A 20,657-nucleotide genomic window follows, 5' to 3' on the forward strand; every position below is an offset into this window, starting at 1 on the left:
ATACCTATGTTAGGAAACTGATTCTTGAAATCTGATCTTAATCACTCACATTACAAAGTTGTCAAACAGAGGTGTGCTCTGCTGGCCTTTTAGATCAAATAGCTTAGCATGTAGCTGTCTTTTCGACGTGGGCAGAAGCATTGTTTTAACACTGTACTCCCTGACTCTAGCTGTTGATTATCCCTTTGGGTCTGTGTTATAAACTGCGGACCTTATCCCGGCTTCTTCGAAGTTCCTTCTCATTTGCTACTCCTGTTCTATTTCAGTTTTGGATGAGGTAATTGACTCAGGTTAATAGCAGAAACTAAAGGTACAAAAGGCTGAACCAGGTGCTACGATACCAGCATGAAATAATGGGTATTTCCTCTTGCTCGGTATTACATTTCTGTGGCAGTTCACGCAATACAAAGCTGAGAGACCAAGTTCATTCTCATACTTGCTGTTCGTACAGATCCATACGTGTATGTAAGAACAGACCTGCAGTTAACAGTCTGAGGGAACTGTTAAAAAAGAGAAAGCAGTGATGATTAATGTAATGTTCGTTCAGAAATATAACTGGTCGTAGACACCTGAGATTTTAACTGCACAGATCACTGATGAGCAAGGATTAAGACCGAGCAGAGGGAAAAAGCCAGTGGCTTCGGCAGCAAGCTGCTGCAGGCAGCAGGCAGGTAGGTCCCCACTTCGGGCACTGCCCACAGCAAAGCTCTGGAAACCCACGGTGTTGGTGCTGCCCTAGAGAGAGGCCAAAACGTGTGGTGCAAGAGCTGCTGCTGGAAGTAGGGCGGCAGCTGGAGCAGAAACCCCAACTCCCCAGGGCCCCAGCTATCCAGCCTTCCCACCTCACTCTTCTCTTTCTTTTTTTCTCTCCATTTCTGTGCCACTCCCTCATCACTGCAGGAGAAGTTAGCTTTTGTGGCTAATTATTGAGAATCCTGGAGCTCGACTCGTCAGTCAGGTATTTATTAGCACCAACTCTGCCTGTCAAATTGTTTTTTAAGATACCCTAATTTTTCATTAGCAAAAAACAACATTCATCATAGTTGTTGTCAAATTTTATTGCTAAAAGTATTACAGTTTGAAACTTTCAAGAGGAATTGGAGAAGAAGTGCAGACAACTCTGATTCGATGACTTCCTAGCGACAACTGGAAACGTGGTACTAGTAGAACACAGAAATCCACGGGGGAGCCACAGCAGTGGATTGTTTGTTTCAGTTTTGAAATTGGTGAGTAGGAGGAAAACGATGAAACCTTTGCCTTAGCAGTGCTTGAAAATTCAGTGCTAATTCTGAGGACATCTCTATTTGTGGCTCTCAGTCAGTTCTCCTCCGATCCTATTTGTCTATAGAAAGAACCAAAAGGATGCTATCAAACCTACATTTTTCTAAATAAGGTATGACCTGGGTTATCTGCTCAAGTTTCAAATTGTATCTTGTGAAACCGAGTTCTTGCATTACGGGATTCTAAGGTCACGAAGGGGGATCGAGGCAGCTAAGCATCATCCAGCTCAGTTCCTGCAAGGCTGCCTTTGCAGTAGATCATAATATTTAGCTGTGCCTCCAGTACAATCTAAGATTTTATATATTACACTCTGCAAATAGAGGAGACTCCCTGTTCATGACATACTGCTACAGAACAGGTAGTGATCTAATGAAAAGCAAAGGAGACTGCGAAGGGGTTTGCCGGAGCCCTCTGTGTGATGTGAATGCTAACAAGTCCTCTCACGTCATCAGCTTCCCTGCTTTCAGCTCCCCCTCCCTCCCTTCCTTTCTCTTTTATGAGCCAGCTTGAAATCAGGGAATTACATGCTAAGGAAAACCCTTCAGCTAAACATATAATTATTCCGCACAGGATCAGTGCAGCACAGTTAATCAGTTTACCAACTGAATTAATTTTTATTTTTTACATGTCTGCATCTCCTGTTGAGAGTGGAGAAATTCTAGGTTTAAGGAGAAAAAACTGGTTGCAGTTGTGAAATGAGCATCTGAAGCATTGTGAGAGAAACCTCCACTGCAGGCTTGGAGGCTTGGGCAGGCAAACCTCAGAGCCAGTCCCCAAGACTTTGAATAAAGGACTCCATGTGGAATTGTTACTGACAGGTACTCGAGAAATAACTGTTTTCCTGTTTTAATTTTTAGCTGTTTAATAACATTCTACTCTCTGAAAGTCACAGCTGTATTTCACTGCGTTGTATTTCATTGTGTTTCATTGGATTGTTTTGGAAAGTTAGTATTTATCTGTGCACAGGTGTCCCTTCCCTGTAAAAGACTTCATGCATTAAATGCCCTACTTGTAAACTGCTTCATTTAGGAAGTACAAAATCTTTAAATGCTGTTATTTGTGAAAGTACAGAGCAAGCCGTGTAGGTTCTGCTCACAATGAAAACACAAAGCGGCATGCACCTAATAACTGTAGGTGCAAGAGAGAGACAGGAGCAAGGTAGCATAGCTCCCCTCTCCCTCCCCAACCCCCCCAAATTTGGAAGGATTATCTTCCATTTGCACACATACATATTAAAATAGATGGCCTCTGGTTCGGGAGTGCTCACTGATAACGTGCTGGCAACTGCAGAGTGTCTTTGAGTTTCAGAGCAAGTGCAGGGGTTCATAGGCCAACAAGTATACCAAGTCTGCAGGTCAAAGCATTACAGATGTAAATATTGATGTGGTTTTTGTCATTTAATCACACTCACATGCTAATCAGAGAAAAAACAGAGCCAGCTTGAAAACTATTGGGATTATTAATACACTTGCAAGTTTTACAGGTAATATTTGTTTTCCCAGCTGTGCCAAAATGGAAGTTGAGCAAGGCAATGTAAAGTTCTTTCTCCTAAAGTAATTTTTGAGGGCATAGTACATATCCCCAGGAAAACATTTGAGTTATGTACAAAAATGGATATATACCAGGAGATATACTGGCACATTTTCTGAAGTGAAAACCGTTTACAGAAATTTAAAATTTTTTGGGAAAAAAAAAAAAAGGAATAGACTGAAAGTGTCTGTTAAAAGTAACTTCTCTATTCATGTTATCGCCCCTTCGAAAACTTCCTTTTTACCACAGTGCTTTCTGCTGTGTATTTACTAATCTTTACAAAATATTTTTGTACACTCTCTTTATAAAATATTTTTGTACTAATTTCTTTAGTATGAAGGTACCCCAACCCTTAATTTCCAGATCCTCTCTAAGCCTCATGAATCAATTTTCTGAAGACTTGCATGGCCTTTTCAGGTTGTCCACCACATCCGATGCGGTGCCCAAGTTTAATTCCAGATGAACGCTTTCTTGAGATAGGAGCCATGGGTAAATACAAGATGCCAACTTGTCATAATAATGTTTCTTAGAGCCTAGTAAGTTTTACTTTTTTTGGCAAGTAACATTTCCTTAAGGAAAAGAACAGAAGGGTGTCTCCTCTTGGTTGGAGCTTGGGCTGATAACAGCACCCCGTGACCAGGACGCACGGTGGGTAGCCAGGTCTCAAGCTATTAGCATCATTGCTGTGTCTTTCTCCCATCTTCTCTCCAACTACTAGATGCTGCTGGTACTCACTACCAGTTAATTTCAAGCTGTGTACTGTACTAACAGCTTTTAAAACTAAGTTATAATAGCTAAAATAATTCTGATAAATGCAAGTAAAAAAAGATTATTTCACTGTGAAATACAGTCTAACTTGCAACCCTTACCTATAAGGCTAACTGACTATCTATTTTTAAGGAACAAAAAGGTACATTATGCTTGCCATATTAGATGTATTGTTTATTAACATGTTGCTTTCTATAGTAAAGATAATATGCCACATTTATAATGTGGCAATTTGCCTGAAATGTCTTCACTGTACCTTTAAAACCTGCTGAAGAAGTGTACCTTTCAGTATAGATGACATATGCAAAAGCAACGTTATCACTGGATATTACTACCTGGGCAGGACTTCGACCTCTCTAATGCATTCGAAGCTATTTAGAGGAGTGACTACAGCTAATGGAGCTGGCATACAGAATACAAATGGAGCTGACCTACAGAATATACAGAAATTACAGGGAAACAGTGGCCACAGTTAGGCAATTTTTGTGAAGTTAGGGATTTCCACATAGTTTTAAACTAATTTAGGCATGCTTCCATTTGGGCTTGTTAGGTCTTTTCTTTGCCTACAATTGAAGTATGGGTTTAAAAGTAACCATCGGGATAAAACTGAGGCTTCTAATACTGGCACAGTGAAAATGGGTAGATGTGCAACTTTCCTGGTTGTGGATTTGTAGCACCCATGTTACCAAGGAAAATCCCTATCTTGTGACTACTTAAATGTGTTCATTGCATTATATTTATGCGTAAGCCCAGAGGCAAAAAACTGACAATGCTGTCTGCTGCTGACTTCCTTATAGGTGCAGGATGCCGTCTTTGTATAGAAATGGAACTGTCAGACAAGTCAATATTTAAAATATTTAATATGTAAAATAATTAAAACCCTTTGGTTTGTATGATCTTCTTGCTTCCTCTGGTATGTACTACACATGCTATGGCCAGTGTTACCCAAGATGAAATTAGTTTATACCACAAAGGATAAAAAAGTAGCAGGGAGTATTTTTAAATTTAGCAACAAGTATTACACACACTTCGACATTTAATTTACATTATAATTTAACTTATATGCTAAAATACCATAACAATCTGTCTACTAATAAAGGTGTGGATCAGCAAACTCTGCTCTACCCATACATTAGGTATTGATTTCAAGTAATGGCATTGGAGTATGGGAATCAATCCTACATCTAATGGCTTTCGGATCCATCCTGACGACCTGCTTTAGACCTCCCAGTTAACCCGAGCTGACAAACACCTGAGCTACAAGCTACGTACAGTCCCTCAGATAGCATTCACTTCCCAATACTGCGTGCTTGTAGAAGAATAGTTTGCTTGTAAATGTGCTATTTCTGATGAGCAGCCCAATTCCAGTTAAGTATGGAGCTGTACCCCAGCAGAAGGAAATGTGAGCCATTCCCTGGTGAATGACAACGCACCAAAACCTTTAAGGACATTATAGTGGGCATCCAGCTCATCCCTCCAGTAAGTTCAGTAATCACATTTCAGAAATCATTTCTGTGAGTAACGTACAAGCCAAATTTGCACCTCTTTTCCTTATATAATGGAGAGCCCTTACAGCAGAAATCATTTGTCTCCGAGACAGACAGCTCATCAGAAGCAGCATATAACAGCAGTGCTTTCTACCGTGTCAATACATTTTCCCCCACTCAGGAGAAATTTAAAGCACTTAACATCGTGAGCGATTCCTCACCCTCCCCTCCGAAGCAAGCAGTGTGTAGCACAGCTGAGCGTTATAAAGCAAAACATGTCACAGCTTATGGCTGTGTTGTGAAACTGCAAATGTGCCGGGAAATCGTCGTTCTGCCAAGTTATCCGGGAGAGTTTCCCCAGCGAGGCTGTGCTCAGCCCCGTGCATTCCCCCTCACACGCCCCACACACGGCTGGGGACCGCGGGGTGTTGGGCAGAGCAGCAGCACGGGCAGGAGGCGCCGGGAAGCCCGAGCAAAGCGGGACCTGTCACTGAAGGATCAGAATTCCTCCGTCCAGCCACCGGCACTTCATGCTCCCGGCGTCACCCTAAACTACACACGAGTGCTGCACAGCCACTGCATCAGATCACCTGATATGAGCAAAACAGAGCTAATCAGGGCAAATTTAAAGCAGCCAAACATAATAGCATCACGCTGTGCAAGGCATGATGGAGTCATGAGACACAAACACTTTATGTCTGCGTTTCCCAACAAATGCATCAGAGCCCTGCTCAGGGCTGGGCAGAAATTCCACCAACATGCTGTACGGTTAAACCACCTCGCTCCTCAGTCGTGCCTCTGAAAACTACTGTGCAAAGCAGCATATGGGTGATTAGAACTGCATAAACTCGTCCCAAAACAAAGAACACAGGAGCAGACATGTAAATTGCAAGGACCCAAAGTACAGACAATACATGGTAATAAAGGATCGTACCTTTCATCCAATCCACTACTTGCTTGGGCGTCCACTTGCTAATAGGTTCCATAACGAGAGCCATCATCGGATCACTTTATCATTCACACCAAAATCAGAAAAAGGAGAGCAAAAAACGTATCAGAGCATGGCTGGGATAAGAGAGCTGGAGGATTTTACAGTGCAGTCCAAAGACAAGATGATGCTTTGTCCCTCCAGGTTTCTCCTGCACTGATTCAGTAATGTATAAAATTACACTGCTTGATCAGCTCTGGCACCTCCCCCACTGCACACAGCCTGCAACACACTGGAGCACACGGAGCCAGGAAATGGTGCAGTACGTATAGACTTACTTACAAAAGCCTCTACCCAGTGATCTACTTATTAGACTGGCACAAATATAAAATTATATTACACAGAGAGCAATTCAAGCTGGAGCTATTCCAGGCACTGAGTTTTAAGGAGCTTTATTCCAACAAGCTCTGGGATCTTCATCGGGGAAAATATCACTACTGTAACTTGATAGCAGATTGTCTCGGCTTCATTGTGAATATGCTGACTGTCACTCAATTTAAAGAGAAGATAGAAATATCAGAATATCACTTGGCATCTGGCAAAATGCTGAGCATCTCCATCTTTACAATGCAAAATGTTGCTGGAGTCTTAGCCTATATAATCATGTAATCAGAATGTCAAACACAGGATAAAAAGTCTCACCCAAGATAAAACTATTGGAAGGAAACTCTTTTTTTTTTTTTTTCCTCCTGGCCACATTCAGAGTCAGTATATTTCCTCCTATGAGCTTCTCATTTTGTGGTGAAAAATGACCATGTAGAAGGTTGGAGTCAATTTTTCCTGCTACAAGACCCTAACACAGACAAGTGTAGCAAGTGTTTTGATTCAAAGCACTGGGACTATTAGACAACCTCCCCCTTTTGTTAGGGACAAAAATATTTTAAGTATTCCTAATACTGAAGTTGACTACCCTTCCAAAAGATGAAGGTGAAGCATTTTAATGAGCTGTGCTGAGCAGCACTTTCTGGACCCTTTGGTGATTCCTTGCACCCCCCGCAGCATGTGTTCTGCATCATGTGGTTGGAGAGGTGCGTGCGTTCTGGGCAACCCATTGTCTGAGATATGCAGCACCCCTTTTTTATCTAAGGGGGGAAAACTCAGACTCCAGAAAAAAAAAAGGCAGAACAAAGCAGTTCCACCTTTCTTTCCAGAAATCTTTCATCCGAGCTGTTTCTTCCTGTACTGTTTCAAGTTCCACCAGCATATTGGAATAAGAAAATGATGTTGTTACCATGTCTCCCTCACTCCACTAGGACTGTGTTAATTTACCCAGGCTGAGACCTCTCCTCTCTTTCTCGTTTGGGGGAACATAAAATACAAATGGAATATTTATGCTGTGCTGTTTCAGGGATCTTCTTTAAGTCTACATAGACAAGGATGCAGACAGGCATCCTTCCCCCCCCCGAAATGTCTCCAGAGATGTACCAATCTCAGTTCAGTGATGCGCTCTATCCTTTTTTGTTTTTCTTTTGCTTTGGGAAGTAGTGTGATTAGTATTCTGTGATGTATTTTGAGTGCTCAGAGCACAGATCTCCTATTCAAAAGGATTCATATCAATTCTCCTTCAAGAAGGCTGTTTGCTGTTTCCAGCTGAACAGCATGTCAGCTTCCTCTATGAGTTTTAGGAGACCCCTTTCAGTAGCTTTAGTTCTGTCTAAATAGCTGTTTACAATGGACATAATAATGACAAAGATTTCAAACACACAATACTTCTCTTTTTAGGTAATAGTAGACTGGAATTGAGATATGCAGAATAAATATTTGTAAGCTATTGGAAACAGTGCAAGCTGTTTGGTTTAGGGCTGTTCTTTCTTAAAATTATTTTTACAGAATGATCATCTCCCTTGAATTCTTTTGAGTTTAGTACAAGCATGGAAGAATTTGGGATAAACTATGTTGTGTATGAATTTGGTATTTGGGCATAATTACAGGAAAATATCTTCATTCATGATTGCTTGGGCTATTTCCCTAATTCCTGTAATTTGACAGACGCTCTGTCAATGTCCTTTTGTCTCACATTTCCCACCCATGCTTGACTGAGCAGACTTTTTTTGTATATTTTGACATAGTTTTGCAAGAGGATGGAGCCTGAATTCAAAGCTCATCAGTGTCAGTGGGCATACTTCCATTCATTTTAATTGTGTTTGGATGACAAAAGAAGCTCAAGAACTATTATTTTAGAATCATTACTTCCATTTTCTGAAAGATTTTTTTTTTAACTTTTTCATGTCCTGTTCCTGAGGCCCCCCACCACAAAGACGGTGTGCATTTTCATTTACTTGCAGTGTTATTCACCACCGTGTTGCTAATTCATCTCCTGTGGTTTTCCTTCTTATTACTAGTCACAGTTTCTCCATATTTGGGGATTCTGCAAACTTTTGTGCAACCACCTAGTTTTGGTACTACTTACTGGAATGAAATATTTAAAGTTGTGAAAAGTAGTAACTTCCTAAGCAGATGATTTATTCATACATTTAGCTTCATTATCTGTTGCACAGATCATTATGCGGAGCTGTAGCTTGTCAGTAACCATTCTAAGCCCAGAAAAAGGCTCCTCCAGCTTATTTCATGGATATGTCCATCATGGTAGTCCATGGAAGATTATATCTGGGTACTTCCTCTGCTTTTTGTTTTCTTATTCCAGAAAGATTTATTTCTGACACCCTGCCAAATGGGAATGTCACAGGAACACGGGAAGGCCTTGTCAAGATCTGTAAAGTCCCTGAAGTTGTTCCATGTGTTTTTCTACCCATTTATTGCCAGGCTTCTGCCTGGACCTCTCCCCCAGGCGCTCCTGTGTTGCTTCCTAATAGCAGCGTGGGAGAAACAATGTGCTCCTGTGACTGTGTTTTTCTTCCAGGCTGAGTACAACACGCCAACAGAAAAAAGCTCAAGGAGCATCTTTCTCACTATGCTTCTATCTAGGTCATGTAAATGAGAAATACTTGGTGACTGAAGTCTGCATAGGCACTGGAGCAAAGTACAGCATTTGAAACGGGGAAGGAGACAGACCTCTCCCTGCGTGGCGCACAGTTGTTGTCGGAGGCCTACATAAAGTCATCTGGTCATCTCGGGTCACTGGCACCGCTCTCGGCTCTGACAGCCACGGCCTCAGACCGAATGGGCTGGCTGAAAGCTTTCAGGTCGCTCCACCTTCACCACAGTTAATGCCAGTCATTCTGGAGCTTTTGAGCATTGCCTGGCATCTCCGGGAGCCCTAATTAAACCCTCATCCTCTGCATCTTCCTGGTCATTTGTATTTCTTACGTCTTTCATTTGGTAACTATTCTTCTTATATTCTTATATATTTATTTATTTATTTTTCTGGAGTACCCTGTAAATTGTGAAATAAGTTCCTTATAACTAAGTAAGCTTAAGAAAACCTTGGCATAGCATTTGATAGCTATTACGGAAAACATAAGCGAGCCGTTTCAGGTTAAACAAGTCACAAACGCCCTGAAAAAGTGGCGTGCAACTTTATAGCTTGGGACATTTGTAAGTTGTATCATCAATGGAAATACATCGCAAAATCTCCGTGGAAATGCCTGTTGAACTCCTGGCTGTCATTGCAGTTCCTCCTCGTGTGCCATTCAGGTACCGCACAGCTTCTTTTTGCAGAAATGAATGTTTTTATAGAGCCCAACCAGAGCTAGGCAGAACCCAGCCAAATGACTCGTTTAGCCCAGCTCTCAGCTGGCTTCTCCCTGATGCCGCTTCCACAAATCTCCGCACCCCAGCTCTGGAGGCTCTCGCGGTTTGAAGACGGGCAAGAAAAGGGCTCCGGGTGCGTGTGGACACAGCCCCGAAGCCCCCCGGGGCGCTCGAGCCCCGGCCCGGGCCCCCCCTCTCGCCGCGCGGCGCCTCCCCCCCCCCTGCAGCCGCCCCGGACGCGTTTCGGGCCTGGGCCGCCTGCTCCGCCGCGCCCTCTGCTGGCCCAGCCCTCCCCTTCCCCTTCCCCTTCCCCTTCCCCTTCCCCTTCCCCTTCCCCTTCCCCTTCCCCTTCCCCTTCCCCTTCCCCTTCCCCTTCCCCTTCCCCTTCCCCTTCCCCTTCCCCTTCCCCTTCCCCTTCCCATTTTGGCACCACCAGTGCAAAGTTCCTGCAAACTCTGGCAGCAAGGAATCTTTTTGCCTTCTGAAATGGGATGCAAGCAGTTACTGTTGACTGCGAATGTTCATTGCTCTAACATTTTCCACTAGTTTTATAGGAACCCACTCCAGCCTCTGATACTCAGTCGGAGGTATGGTATTAGCATTCCAGCTTTTACATGGAGCTTCATTAGAAATTTATATTTCTCATGCTCCATTAGATGTTATAACTCTTTTATTCATGTGTGTTAGTGATAATAAATGATACCTTGCATTAACTTGGTATTAAAACACCCTTAAAATGGCTTGGAAATCAGGAGTATTTCTTGCAAAAAAAGCAAGAAATGCTCAGTTTTTCAGCATTATAGGGAAACTATTTTATAATCACTCGCTAAAATACGTCTTGACATTTCTGATGTTTTCGTGCAGTGCTTCTTAATATATTTTAGAGTTCATGAAAGCTCCCACTCTGACATCTCTTGAGACTGAAGTCCTCTATTTAGCCACAATCAGGTATATTGTATGGACAGAGGCAGTGCAAAGTTCATCCTGTCTTGCCATCACTTTTATCATCATCTATTTTTTTCAGAAGTTGCCCTTTAGGTATGTTACGATGCTTTGACATCAGTCATGGTTTATATAAGATGGATTTCCTAGATTATACATTTCTGGGGAAAAAAAATAAAACACTTTTTGCAGGTATACTCAGGGTTTTAAACATACTCTGAGTATGTTAATGGCAAAGGTATCTGAAATCATACACCCCAAAAATATTAATAGAAATAATATATTACCTCGCTGATGTAAATACCTTGATCTTGGTGAAGATACTGTGAAGTTACAGCAGGAATACATTTTTCCCACAGAAGATGAACTAGCTGCTGCTTTGACTAAGATTGTGAATGGTTTTCTGAGCAGAGAATACTGAAATATTTTCATATTAAAGGAAACGGGACCGTCTGTTTTATTTTTAGTCTTCTTGATAATATCATCAACATGTTTACAGTCTTCTAAACAGCTCCTCTAAGTGGGCACTCAAACCTGTGAATCACTGCGACAATCTTCAAAGCACAGACACAAAAGGAAGGTACCTTGAAGAAGTGCATTTGTCAAATCTGCATCTACCTAGCTGGGGAAGAGGAGGCTTTTATACAGAGACTTGTACCACTGGAACTACTCATTTCTTCCTGTGGAAGAGTAAACTTCGTGAGGATACAGGTATTCGGGAAATCTTTCAGCTGGAAAACAGAGAGGATTGGTTATACAGGTACCTCATCTGCATAATTTCTCTTTTCAGCCTGTGTAATTAATCTCTTCAGTTTGCTGTCGTGTTGCATAAAGAGGGAACAAGTGGAGAAAGAGCCTTTCTTGTCATGCTTCTGTACAGAATTCCTCAGGAAAGAACTGCAAAGTTTTGCTAAATTCAGAATGGACTGGATAGTGTAAATTACTAAACAGGAATATCTTGAGGCAAGGTCTATGTGAGTCTCACACAACTTGTTCCTTCAGAAGGGATCCAGTTGCATTAGGGAGGCACAGGGTAGATGATGCAGAGGGCAGCAGCAGAGCTGGTTAAGATCCATCCCGTACAGATGTTCCTTCTAAAGCCGACATTGTGATGCCTCAATTATATGGCAGAGCCTCAGGACCTGCACGTCAGGGATCTGGTGCTGTGCTACCCCCCAAGGCACAATAGTGAGCGTGGTGTAGCTGCATGCAAGGAGGGAAGGGATGTAGCAATGGGGAATTTGCTTTTTCAAATGAAAATATAGATTGTAAAGTGTTTGTAAACTTCCTGAAGGACCCCCGACTGACTGAACCCAGCTTTGTTGCCAGCCTGTCTGAAGCATTACATTGACAAAGGGGGCAAGCAATGGAAGTCCTCTTCTGAGTCAGCTAATGCTTAATCTCCAAAGGCAGCCTCCCTGTACCTTGCAGTAGGAAAAGGGACCTCTCAGGGTTCCTCCCGCCACTGTTTTCAGCTGTTCTAAGCTCAGAATGGATTTTCTCTCCTATGTTTTCCAAGACATAGGGCTTGTAGCACCAAAGTCACAGGGTCAACATGAGAATTTCTGGTGTTAAAACTAGACAATTGCTTTCCAAAAATGTTCCAGCTCAACGCAAATTAACAGCATGATGCCAAAATTATTACATATGGTCAGTAGCCTTTACTACATGGGTATTATTTAGATCAGACTACATAACTCCTAAAGCCTTTGCATGTATGAATTTTTAAATTGAATGGCCTTTAACCTCAGCTTATTTTAAGAAAACAAAGTAGTAGAATATTTATTACTACGGTATTTTTTTATTTCCTATCAATATATCCTTATTCATTTGTATACATTTTTTGCCTTTCCCCTTCTTCTAGGAAATAAATGGAAAATATTTCTTTGCTAGAAACAGAAAAGTGTTTATTATACTTCCTTTGCAAGAATCACAGAACCATTTATAAGCAATAAAACATCTGCCTCTCACTACATTAGGTAAACCGTATTACTTTGGAAAAAAACAGCAATAACAGGAAAGTTGACAACAGTAATAAAACTTCCAAACTATTGATACCAGATTTCCTTGTTATTTATTATTTGTTAGCTGGAAAGCGGGCTTTGAAATAAAATTGCCTGAAGATTTTCCTAATGCCTTCAGGGAACACGTTCTGTATATTTTCTGCACTATTTGCAGTTAGAAGAAAACAGTCCAGCAGCGCTGCACATGGACCTTACTTGCTGTTGAGGGCCACTTGCTCTGGTGGTAGAGGAGAGAAAAGCTCCAGCTGAAGCAAACAGGAGAGCACTGGAGCACAAGCAAGGCAAAGATGTGGAGAAGTATTGCCCTGAGAAAAGACACTTTATTCTTTTGCTCTTCAGCATCATCTTCTTCTCTGTCATTCTATGGTAGAATTTGCCTTAAAGAAATATTTGAACATGGGCTTAAATATTAAAAGAGTCATTTTTGCCTTGCAGAGATATCTGACGGGGTCACTCAGGATGTGCTCGCAAGCAGGATGTCAGATTCATAAAATTATAACAATTATTATTAGGTCATCTTCATTTTCCTGTGTGATTCTCAATCCAGGCTTGTCTTTCATGTTGCCAAGTGACTGGTGACAGGCAAAGCTTTTCTCGAAGGCATTCTCAAGATGGCTTTTGCTTTATCTTAGCATCTCTGCAAAGCCCTGCTATTATTAGGTCTTTCTAATGCCTCAGTTAAAACCTCAGAGATTATGCTCCTACTTTATACTCCAATAGCCTCTTCATTCATGATGTTTAGTTAGACTAAATATTTGCCTGGAGGACTGGCTGTGCAGCGACTACCGAGATATTCCCAGCACGTGACTCAAGCCAATTTTTTGTTGCCTTAATACTGTGAACAGAAAAAGAGATACAATAATCTGGAAGCTTAAAAAAAAAAAAAAAAAAAAAAGAAAGAAAAGAAAATTCATGCAGGCTGCTGCTGCCTCCCAGACTAGCCGAACATCAGACGTTCCCTTCAGCTTTCACCATGTGTACTTCAGAGAATTTAATGTATAAAACTTCCTATCCTGGTCTTCCCATGTCTGTGAATGATGTGGACAAAACATCAGGTTTAAATGCAGAGCTACAATTTCTTGGTCCTCTCCGTAGTAACACAAGTAACACGGGCACAAAAGAAGGCTACAGAGTGAAAAGCTCTGTCCCCTTCAACCTGTCTTCCCAAATTATATTCCTTTAACGCTGAAAGAGCCCAAGAAGATGACGGTGATATTTCCTGCTGTGGTTTCCAGTGCATCCCAGCAGCCTGCTCTTTGCTCTTTACCAGGAGCCTTCGCATTAGCAACTTGTTTTTCCCCTCGTAATTCATTTGTCAGGACTCTTCCTTTGCTCTTTTCATTTCACACAGCTCTGCTCTGCCTTACGTGCAATGGTAGCTTTGTTCTTAAAGAGCTTGGGGAGCAAACAACATCTTGTTTTCCTTCTCTCTTAAAAATTCACTTGGACAACCTTAAGCCCTTGAGATGGTGACAATACGTGCTCCAATCAAGTGGAGGTGGATTTAAACTAATTATCGAGACCTGAGAGGCTGGTGGCTGTGGGTCAGTCAGCTTGCATTTCTCTCTTACTCTCTTGTAGCCACAAACGCATGAGCTCAGCTCCACAATGAAGGCCTGCCCTCCAGAAGCCCTGGTTGTACAAATAGTCTGAGACCCCGGCCGTCTGCAGCTCCTCTTTGCCCTTCCTCCTCCCGACCTGTGCCAATTCCTCCCTTCTGCCGGGCGTCTTGGCAGCTGGCCAGCCCGAAGCAGTCCTTGTGTGCCCTGGCAGAGAGCGACCGTCCTGGTGACGTGTTCTTTGGCCAACAAAGGGCAACCACAGCCCTGGCGTTAAAATCTGGGAACAGTCTTTTTCATCTTTGTTTCAGGAGCTTCCAGTAGTTACAGCAATCCTTGAAATGCTCTCTGGCTTCTGATGATAGCCAACTGCTGAGTGTTTCCTTAGGACCTGCGTCCTCCATGTCCTTGCAAGGCCTACTTTCTTTTCAGGTCTGCATGAGGAGTCTGTCCTCTCTCTCTCAGACTCTTCAGAGTGATAGAAACCTCTCTTTTAAACTCTGCTCTTAACGGAGATTGTCCCTGGCATATGAGAATAATTAGAAATGCACCCTAATGGCAGCAAGTATCGAAATACCTGATCCTACAAAAGGAGCCAGGACACTTTGGACACAGATATGCCTGAGACTTAGCCTTGCCCTTGGAGTCCTGCTACGTGTCCATCAGCAATTTCCCGTGTCACTGACTTTTGCTATTTTTATTCCTCAGGCTTGTGTTCATTTCCCAGTAGCATTCAGTCCAGCAGCTGCAGAACAAAGGTTTTCTCTGAAGGAAAACATCTCCTGCCATTGGGGTTGTTTTCTTGTTGTTGTTTTTTAGTTCAGTGCAGTAGCAGCAGCAGCAATTTTTGGCTATAAAACCTCTCTGCAGGTGCTTAGCACCGTGAGCCTGTGCTGTGAAAAGGTGAGACAAACAAGAATCCTGGTAAGAACTTGACCTTAGTTATTGGTCCCTGTAGAGAAGGCCTTTCTGTCTGGAAGAGCTCAATGATTTTAGTGATGATTTCACCCTACTTTCAGTCCAGATTCAGATTCCAGTCCTTATGCCTTCTTGGGTGTACTTTTCATTAGTAGGAAATTAAAATAGGACATCCAAAAGCATAGCTGAAAATTCTCCCTGGGTTTAGCTGAGAGGAGGGCTACTCCTGCTTGATTCCTCAGCTCATTTCTCCCTCCTCCCTCACTGTGACCTTGATTCCAATTTCCTCTTTTATTTGGGATGGGTACGGTGCTGCAGTTTGCAAGCACAGAGGAGCAACAGGTACTGGCTAAAGGCATGGTCACTCACACAGGCAGCACCTATTTTTAAATAAAACCTTAAGCCATATATTCCGATATTATTTGACTCTTTGTAATAGTTCCTCTAAGGCTAATTTTGGGTTAATAACTTTTCATCCTATAAGCTCCCCATATAACTTTTTCTCACCTCTTTGGTGAAGGGGAGCATCCATGCACCTGACCTAAATTCATGTGAAAGAGTTAGGAGCAATATTGATCCATTCCTCTGTCTATGAAACTATGAGTACATCTATTATTTACAAATCCATTTTGCATTCTATACTAAAACCCAACACCGTTGCCTTTGCTTGATACTGGCTGCGTGCTACTGATGGAGTGCCACATTCTTGGCACTTCTGCATCATATCTTTCTAATAAACGTCTACATTTCTACAATCATGTGTCTTCCTAAGAAAGTTCTTGCACCTTTTTAGAGCTCACTAATTTTGTTGGATTGCTGCTTCTCACACTACATCATCATCAAACTTAACATTTTTCATCTTAATTGAATGTTATGCCCATATATACAGATATTCATAATTTCCTAGGGGGAAATTATTGCCTTATGAAAAGCACAACTTCATGTGGCAATTAATTTTATAAATATTTTTTATAAATAATTGCACTTCATTTTATTTATGTCTTATATCTTGTAGTGGACATGCTGCCCAAGTATTTTAAGCAGATAATTGGGGAGCTGGAAGCATGGTGTTCTGTCTACATTTTTTAAACCTTAAGAAGTGTCTTAGAGGATCTTTCCTGAATTGGAAGGTTCTTTTAGCATTCATTCATATTGCTAAATGACAGATTTTTTTATTTTTTTTAATACCAAATCCTGGGTTTTATTGTTGATTAAATTTAGGATGTGGCACTGCAGGCATAGGCTGTGACGTGCTTTGTTGAGACAGCATTTTCAAATTCTTTCCTTAACTTACCACAAATGTATGTCTTTGACAATAAAATGCTCCCCAGGCAAATCATTTTTTCATGCTTTTTATAAGCATTCCCCTTTGTACAATTTTAGCAGTATCAAGTTAATAGCTCTCAAATATTATTTGATTTTAATCTTACATTTCATGCTTTGCTACTGAGTAGCACTGAGCCAGTGATGCTGATGCAAACTTGGGGCAAGCTTTCCTGGCAACACATCTGCTTACCCAGAGTCTCAGCTTGATCCTCTGCCTGGGTTAGTTACTCTGGGAGCTTTCTGTTCAGCGAGCAGTGGCTAAAATGCAAATATTTTATCCAGAGCACCGAGGTGAACATTTCACAGGGCCATTTCTGCAACATGCAGATCTGACAGTGAGAGGATTGAAGTTTGTGCACAAAACACCACCAAATTAAATTTCCATTTTCTAGAACTTGGGTCTGCTCCTTGGTGGGTCTGTTGTAGCAGTCTTGTGGATATTTGATGGCTTTCATCAGAATTTCCTCTGAATTGAATTTTCTTGGTTAAACTCAGAAATTCCTATGAAAGAAACATTCATCAGAATTTCTCTGACATGTTTATGTCCATGAGGAATTTTGTTGCCTGGAGTAAAAAGTCCTTTGGGTTTATAAGTTCCCCTTTCCTTCCTACAGGAATAAAAACAACATGTTGTGTCAATCAGAATTCATTCATGTATTAATACCACTTAAGCAAAGTGTGAGGGCCTGGTTTCGGTTGGAAAGTAGTTATGCTAATTATCTTAAATTTGCAGGGATTTGACTCAATAGGAACAACTTGACATTTAGTTTGAAAGGTCTAAATGTTTCTGTGCGGTTCAGATAACAACACTGCTGGTAAGATACTCCTTTTTTTCCCTTCCCAAATGATGTGACAAATACAAAAAGTTAATTTGCAAAATGTTTACTTAAAATAAAATGACTTGCATTAAGTCCTGCCGGTGCAGCTGACACAGATCCTGCTTACACACAATCTCAGGCAACAGAGTCTGCCACAAAAGTTGGGCTGTTTGCTTTTCTTGAATCCTCCCTGGCTTTGGATGCTTTCAAATCTTTTCTAATCCTTGCTGAAGGGCATAGCTAATTAACCTGGGAACAGTGCTGTGCTGCTGCTTTTGCAAACTACAATGACATACCTGCGTAACACTGAACCGTGTCTGTAGATGTATCAAGTAGCTCAGGGAAAAATATGTTTGTGGTATGGCACAAAGCCACCTTTCTCTCCCCTCTCTAAGACACACAAAGGATATCTCTCCTACCTTAACGCATCAGAGACATGCAGTTTGCTGTGCTGCACCTACAATATCGGAGGGATGACAAATATTATTCATTTATTTATTTCCATACTTTATGCTTACAAAAGCACATTAGTTTTTCACAGCCTGTTCAAGGGCCTGTTGCATGGAGCTGTTTTCCCTTAGCAAGCAAAGTAGCATTTGGCATCTCCTTTGTAGTCCTGTTTCCAGTAGGCTGTTAAAAACCTGAGCTTTGAAGCAATGCTTCCTCTGAAATCGTACAAAATGACGTGTTGACCACTGCTTGACTCTCCATTTTTTTAATTCCCAGAGTTAGAAATTGATTAGTTAATGGAAGCTTAAGCTTGCTGTGTTGCAGCACGCTGCACCCTTCTTGTTAGCTGTGAATCCAAGATAATCACTGTGATTTAAGTCGGCCAAGCAAATCCATCAAATGCGTAGCGTGACAGGTTGCTGCTGGTTTTCCTTTGGGGTATTTATTGAAATAGACTACTAACAGCTTTCTTTTTTTTTTTTTTAATATATACCAAAAAAAAAAAAAAAAAAGACTGTTTTACTCTTCATGTAATTGTAGGGCACAGCAGGGGTGGCTGCTCCCATGGGGCATGGTCTTACACCAAGACCGAGGTGTGCAGGGGAGCTGACATAGGGTACGCAGAGCCCCTGGTGAGGCTGCTCTTGGCCACTGCTATCTTAACCATCCCGTTAAAAAGACACAAGCATGTCTGGCTGTCCTTCCAGATGCCACTGATTGCACCTTTTCCAGTTCAAATTTTTAATTTAAATGATTTTTTTGAGTCATTCCAGATGAGGTAAGACTCTCTTGTGAATCAGTGCTGTCCATCACGTACATGTGCTCCTACTGTACCTGCTTAAACAGAACCTAAGTTGTTGGCTGATTACCTATAAATACACATAAATTTGAGTTTTCTACTAGGATTTTTAGAGGAAACCAAGTTACAAGCTGACTAAAAAGCAGATCATGTGTTGGTGGTGCAGACCTTACTCTGACTCAAAATTGTTGCATTTGATTGTATGCTGGAAGGGCAACGTGTTCCAAACAGTTGCATTTTTAACAGTAGCATGGCTGTATGCGTCACTCTGTATGCCACTACAGAGCAAGCAGTTTACACATCATTCACCAGGTATTATTATCTTTATGTGTCAGTGTAGAGGGTTTTTTTTTTTTTCCGTTTTTCAGTTTCGCATCTATTTAGGAAAAGCCAGATTTCAGAACAATAGTAAATAAGAGTCTAATGCAATGTAGAGTTTCCCTGATTTTATTCCCTACAGAATAAAAGAGAATAACTCATACCATTGCTGAAAATGATATATCCACTAATGTAATGCTGCTTGTTTTTACCTTCAGTCATTCCAAGTAATATAAAATATACTCCTAAAATATATCTCATAATAAAAAGGGCATGTGAATGAGATTATTGAAATATGAACCTGTAATAGGGGCTTACTTTTAAAGTCTAACAATGCTGTTTTGATCTTTGATTCTATTTAGTACATGATAAAAATAAGGTGGAATAAAGAGGAGTGATGAAATATTGTACTGGATGAAGCAATAGGATTCCTACAACAGAAGATGTTGGAGACAAAATGGATCAAAATGTCCATGTGAGTGTATAGCATATTATAATTTTTAAATGATAGCATATAAAATACCGATTTCTCTTTGGAAATAGAAGGATCAAAATTAGTTACTGATGGTGATGAACATCGATGATTAATATTAATTAAGAAAACTGTAAGTGACCCAACAGCATGAAACTGATGCACTTTACAAGCCTAAAGTAGCAACAGAAACCCTGTTTCATAAATATCCCAGGTTTCATAGCTGGAAGTTCCCGCTGTGCCAGCAGGCATGTAGCAAATAGCAATATGTTGATACTGTCAGGAAATTCAAATTCCCATGGCTCATCTTTGGTGCATTAAAATATGATAAAAACAGTGTTTCTATTATCTGAAACACTGATTGCTTGAATTACAAATGAGTGGATCACTCTGTGTGACTTACTCATGTTCTTTAACCCAAAGCATCTACGGTCAGCCATTGTCAGAGACAGGATATTAGGTTAAAAAGGCATTTGATATTATCCAACACATTTGTCCTGTGCTCCTGTATTCTTATCTTGCTTTTAAAAGGAGACAACTCTCTTTCTGCACCAAATGCTGCTTTCAAGTGCATCACCAGAGCAGCATTGCCTTATGATAACAAGCATTGGTGACAGCGGCTAAGCCGGTATCTAAAAAAGATTTGGCATCCTGTCTTGACTAAAGAGAGATAAAAGGGCATTTTCTAGATAGGGTTGTTCAAGAAGAAGCATCTATTAGGAACCCAAGAGTACAAACTCTATTGCCAGTAGATAGCTGCAGCGATTGGGAGAAGTATAACCATCTCCTCCTCTTAAAAATCTTCCCTTTAGTGTTCCATCATTCTATTTTATCTGGACCGAGATTAAACAAGATTATACGTATGAAGTAAAACAGATTGGAATCAAGAATGTAGTCCTACCACAAGTGGGACTTCTTTTAAAGACATTGCTTAAACAAATAGTGATTCATAGGAAAGTGCCTGCAAAGCTTTCCCAGATAAAGTAAAATCACAGGGTTAGTAGAAGGGAGAAAACTATTTGCAATCAAACCATCAATACTTCAATGTCATTGTTATCTTGAAGACAGAAATGGAAGATTATTTTGTAAACATATTTCTTATGAAGATAAGTTTCTAATGAGTGATAGCAGTTTGTGATAAGATTTAATCTTCAGTCTTTTTGCAAAATATATGCGATGCTATGGGATTAAACAAAGTAGGATACTTTATCTACAAAAGACAAGGGTTCTCTCCCAAGGAGGACATTTCACCAGGTATACTTGGTCTCACCAAACTTTAACATTTGGGAACAGGAACCAGCCCGTCCTCTTAGAAATATACATGAG

General features: G+C 41.0%; 1 protein-coding gene across 3 annotated transcripts in view; it reads right to left on the minus strand.

Moving 5' to 3' along the window:
* Positions 1–6,260, minus strand: part of LOC101797884 (connector enhancer of kinase suppressor of ras 2) — a 174,912-nt gene extending 168,652 nt beyond the window's left edge. For all 3 annotated transcript variants that reach the window (XM_013092026.5, XM_013092027.5, XM_021266824.4), the window contains exon 1: positions 6,001–6,260. In XM_013092026.5, the coding sequence (XP_012947480.3) occupies positions 6,001–6,067 (67 nt within the window). In that variant the 5' untranslated portion in view covers positions 6,068–6,260. The remainder of the gene's footprint in view (positions 1–6,000) is intronic.
* Between the last annotated feature and the right edge of the window lie 14,397 nt (positions 6,261–20,657).

Source organism: Anas platyrhynchos, chromosome 10 (genome assembly GCF_047663525.1).
Source record: "Anas platyrhynchos isolate ZD024472 breed Pekin duck chromosome 10, IASCAAS_PekinDuck_T2T, whole genome shotgun sequence".
In the NCBI taxonomy this organism is placed as follows: domain Eukaryota; kingdom Metazoa; phylum Chordata; class Aves; order Anseriformes; family Anatidae; genus Anas; species Anas platyrhynchos.